Source organism: Zeus faber (assembly GCF_960531495.2).
Source record: "Zeus faber genome assembly, chromosome: 19".
NCBI lineage: Eukaryota > Metazoa > Chordata > Actinopteri > Zeiformes > Zeidae > Zeus > Zeus faber.
The window spans coordinates 25,101,742-25,106,741 of record NC_137206.1 but is presented as its reverse complement, the minus strand read 5'-3'; the positions used below and the strand labels follow the sequence as shown (position 1 = coordinate 25,106,741).

Genomic DNA, 5,000 nt, shown 5'->3' with positions numbered 1-5,000 from the left:
CTAATCATAGCATACCCCCGCGTGCACTCAACCCACACACGCACACACGCACGCACGCACTCTTGTACTGGCATCGAAGTCAGGTCTGAATAAATACACCTGGCCAGTGAGGATCCATGTTTCTGGTGCACTTCTTAACCAAAAAAATTGCCAATTCAGAGGCCAGTCCTTACAAGTATAGTAAAACAAACACACACACACACACACACACACACACACACACACACACACACACACACACACACACACACACACACACACAGATTTGTGCAAATACCCCCAGCATGCCATCATAGATCCATTGTTGGGGCTGCTGACAGTGAATGAGGACCCATCAGTGGGTCAGCAGAAATCCAGCCCAACTGTGAATGTCAGGGACAATAGCAGCAGTAACTGCAGTGCTGACACATCGAGAGGCCTTCCCAAAGCGAAAATAGTGCTGCCTGCTAAAACCTGAATTAAACTTCTAAGTATTTCAAAATCTTGGACAAAAATATGACCAGTTACATCTGGAACTCTGTTATCTCCAGATATGTGGACGTCTATAGTTCCTTTTTCCTCTTTTTGTTGATGTGCTGAGACGTGAAATAACTGTCACCATTCCAATGCTGCCTCTTTAATCTCTGAAAGGACCTTATTTGTTATTATATTAACACATCCTTCCAGTATGTCGCCAATTTCTTTATTTCATTCTATAAATGTATTCATCCATAAATATACATTTTCAAAATTCCCAACCCCGCCATCCCCTGTCGAGGTGTATTTTGAGTTTTGATGTGATCTTTAAATTGCAACATAATTCATTGTCATGACACTTGGTTGAATTCGATGGGATCATAGGTAGAATTTGAAATAGAACCCGTAAACTGATATGTTATACATTATATTATGTGAGATTCCTGAAGACCAATGTATTAATGACTTAACTCCGTATTGCAGAGTTTTGACCTTTGGGTTCGGTTCAAACATTTCTTCACTTTGGTGAGCAACACCAGGTCACAAGAGACTTTGTTGTGACATTTTCTGCACCACGAGACCGCGCACTTCCTCGGAAGCCGCTCTCAAACAGGGCCGCATGAAGTGTCTGGTGGTGGAGGCCGACAAGAGAGGCTTTTGCTGTCGTCAGGTGACCGTACTGTATGCTCGCTCGCATCGCATACATTAACGAGATGTGTTGCAGCGCCCCACTTCTGCCTAGAGACCTCCAAATAAACTCCTCCATGAGAGTGATATTTTACACCCTTATTAAGCTTGAAAAGGAAAGTATAGAAATTAACCTTTTGCTTTTCCAAGTTGTCAGGCATATTGCTCCTAAGACTGGGGAATGTCCCAGAATACCTCCGTACTTCTATATGAGTGGATGGCTTCTTTGAAACCAAATGGGGCCTGACCGACTGAAAAACAACAGGAAAATATGATTTTTTGAGAGCCCCTCCCTACATGCAACGGTGCAACGGTGAAGCGTTCCTCCGAGAACAGCCGTTGAGCCCACAACCGGCACTGGCCTGGCTATGTCTGCTTGTTTTATAGGTCAGTGACCTCAAATCAGACACCTTTTCAGGCACCACAGATTTTGCAGCCACCGCATGAGAGCGGTGCCCGCACTGCACGACAGGAAGACGCCACACACGAGTTGCCTTCCAAATGAAAAATAACTTGAACGCTTCAGACTGTGCAGACTGTGTCACTATTCTACACACTGTTGTGGGCCGGAGGAGGAAGTAGACAGTTCCCCTTGTCAATAGAAACATCCACATACCTGTATGTAGTCGTTCACACAGACAAAATACACACTTACACAGAAACAATCATATACTGCGTGTGTGTGTGTGTGTGTGTGTGTGTGTGTGTGTGTGTATATACATACACACATGACAATATTGCGATTCTTTGTTTTGCAATACATCAAGTAATACCATAATCCAATATATTATTAATTTATTTTATATTTCACTGCACCTTTTACTGCGGACTGCAGTAAAAAGTTTGAAACGCATCTTTTTTTCCTCAGCTTTGGTCTTCCGTCCACACTGTTTCTTGAAAACGCTGATGTCATGACGTCAACTTGGGTTGGGAACCTACGAGCAACGGGCGACAACCAGATTGTTCACGTGCGTGTGGCCAGTTCTGTTCCATCGAATGACACGTTTACAAGAAATTAAATGAGTTTGCCGTGTCTCCATTGAAAGTTGAAAAGTCTCTCCAACTTTGGGAATTGCGCCTGTACAGTATTGTGTCTGAATATTAGGATCTGCTGACTGCACTGTTTTTAGCTGCTGCAACACCTGAATTGACCTCCGGGGGAGAATGAAGCGTCACGTTTGTTGTCCAATTCTCTCTGTGGGTCTCGTGCTTTGGACGTGTTGAGAACCTTAAATGACTTGAGATATGAACCTCATTACCATGACACTGCTTCTTCGCACTTTTAACAAAGGAACCTATTCGGTTGCTGCTGCAGGTTTCCCCCACCCGCGTGCACGTGTTAAAGAAATGGGAACAGCCTATATCTCAAGGCCCGAAATGTAAATCAAATTAAAAACAATTCTTGCCGTCGGAATATCAATACAATACCGTGAGGAAAAATACTGCGATACTATCCCTTACAGATTAATTTCCCCCCACCCCTAGGAGAGTTTGATTAAAAGAGCCAGCTACAAACAGACAGACAGACAGACAGACAGACAGACAGACAGACAGACAGACCGACGGAGAGACAGGCAGACGGACAGACGGACGGACGGACAGACATGCAGACGGACAGATGGACAGATGGTCAGGCAGAGAGACGTGCAGACGGACGGACAACGCAGTTACTCACCCTGACAAAGTTGTCGGGGAAGAAGCCCCTGCGTCCGTCCAGCTCGCCCTCCCACCAGCCGCCGTCATCGCGGCGAATATTGACGATGACATCGCCGACCCTCAGACTCAACTCATCCGCCTGCTGGGCCTCGTAGTCGAACTCTGCCACCGCCTCCACTGGACGGACGGAGGGAGAGAAGGGATAAGAACCCAGCGGCGATAACGGTCGTTGGTGTACCTCTCGTTTTTCTTGGGTTTCTGCGCACGCACGCATACACACACGCACACACACGCACACACACACACGCACACACACACACACACACACACACACACACACACACACACAGGCCCAAGTACTGATCCTTGTCTTTACTGTGTGGGCGGCGAGGAGCGCGGGGGGGGTTACCATAGAAACGGCAGCAGAGAAGGGGTAGCTATGACTCAAACACCATGCACCCCCCAAACATATACACACACACAGGCACACTCACACATGTGTACATCTCTCTCTCTCTCTCTCTCTCTCTCTCTCTCTCTCTCTCTCTCTCTCTCTCTCTCACACACACACACACACACACATAAACAGTCTTGTATAAACTCCCACCACCATCCGCAGCTCGCAAACACACTGTGTCCAACTCGCTGCCACAGCAGTGAAAAATCCCCCAAATCAGAAATCCTCATCACAAAATTCGGATACACTTATATTATGACACACATTCTCATACAAAATTAATCACGATGAGGAGATACTGCCTGGAAGTTCTGTCAATGTGAGGCCCGAAAAAAAAAATTGTATTTCAATATGACAGTGTTTTAAAAGTCTATGCAATGTAAGGCCATGTTTAAGCTGCAATATGTGATATTTCTGCTCATTAAAAAAATAATAATCAAAAAAATGGAATGGGGACAGGGAAACTCCCTGTAACGTGAAGGAGGAACCACCTCCCCAATCTACGGCTCGGTGTGCTTTTCGACTAACTGTTTTATTTTTCAGAGCTACGCTAACTGGCTCGGGAGTTTGTTTAATTCAATAGACATTTCCTTGGATTTCGCTTAATGCATGGTTTTAAGATGAAATGCAAATAAACATTAATAAAACCCTATATATATATATATATATATATATATATATATATATATATATATATATATATATATATATATATATATATATATACTGTATATACAGTACCATATATACTGTATATTATTACATAGTGGTCTTGTTGATTGCATATTTTTGTGGTCATAAATACTTTAAAACAGTATGGCTGCTCTCAGCTCTCAGGGTAGAGTCACAGCAACAGTTTACAGTCAGAAGAACAGACAAGGCCTGTAATGCATCAATATTCAAGAGACAAGCGTGTGTGTATGTGTGTGTGTGTGTGTGTGTATGTGTCAGTGTGTGTTTTTAGTGATGTGTGAAAATGGTGAGTTACATTTCTACAAAGACTGTGTCTGTGTGTGTGCGTGCATGTCTGTGTGTGTGTGTGTGTATGTGTGTGTGTGTGTGTGTGTGTGTGTGTGTGCGTATTTGTGTGTGTGTGTGTGTTTGTGTGTGTGTGTGTGTGTCTGTGTGTGGGTGTGTGTGTTTTTGGTGATGTGTGAAAATGGTGAGTTACATTTCTACAAACATAGACACAGTGTGTGTGTGTGTGTGCGCGTGTGTGTGTGTGTGTGTGTGTGTGTGTGTATGCGTGTGCGTGTGTTTGTGCTCTGGCATGCGGCATCAAGACACAAGACAGTGACGTGGCCTACATTCCATTGGCCTGCATCCTTTTTGTAATTGAATTAGCCTGTGTGTGTAATATTTAATTAGCGTCTATTTATCTGACATAGAAGAGGAAGCATACTTTCTTACACCAGGCCACCAATGCTTTCCAATGCAGATACGAGAATCACAAACAAACAGCTTACGAGCAGAATCTTGAAGTCCTTGACGTGCCATGCTATTTTTGGTAAAAAAAAACAAAAGACACTCAGATGGTCGGGTGTGGCCAAACGTGCGGCAGAAAGAAGCTTAGAATGTCAAGGGCTAAAACTAGAAAGGGCATTTGACTTGCTTAAACAAACACGGAGAAATGTTAATAATCAACATGCATTCCAACGCGGCATTCTTGATGAGGCCAGGTTTAACACTGCTCCCCCTAGTGGTGGAAAGTTGAATATAATTTAAAAAAATACATCATTCAAAT

The 5,000-nt window shown here is 43.9% G+C and overlaps 1 protein-coding gene across 3 annotated transcripts in view; it reads right to left on the bottom strand.

Annotated features, from left to right (window-relative positions):
* The window catches only part of sh3kbp1 (SH3-domain kinase binding protein 1), a 36,843-nt gene that overhangs the window by 28,967 nt on the left and 2,876 nt on the right, over nt 1–5,000 (bottom strand). For all 3 annotated transcript variants that reach the window (XM_080019865.1, XM_080019867.1, XM_080019866.1), the window contains exon 2: nt 2,819–2,976. In XM_080019865.1, the coding sequence (XP_079875991.1) occupies nt 2,819–2,976 (158 nt within the window). The remainder of the gene's footprint in view (nt 1–2,818; nt 2,977–5,000) is intronic.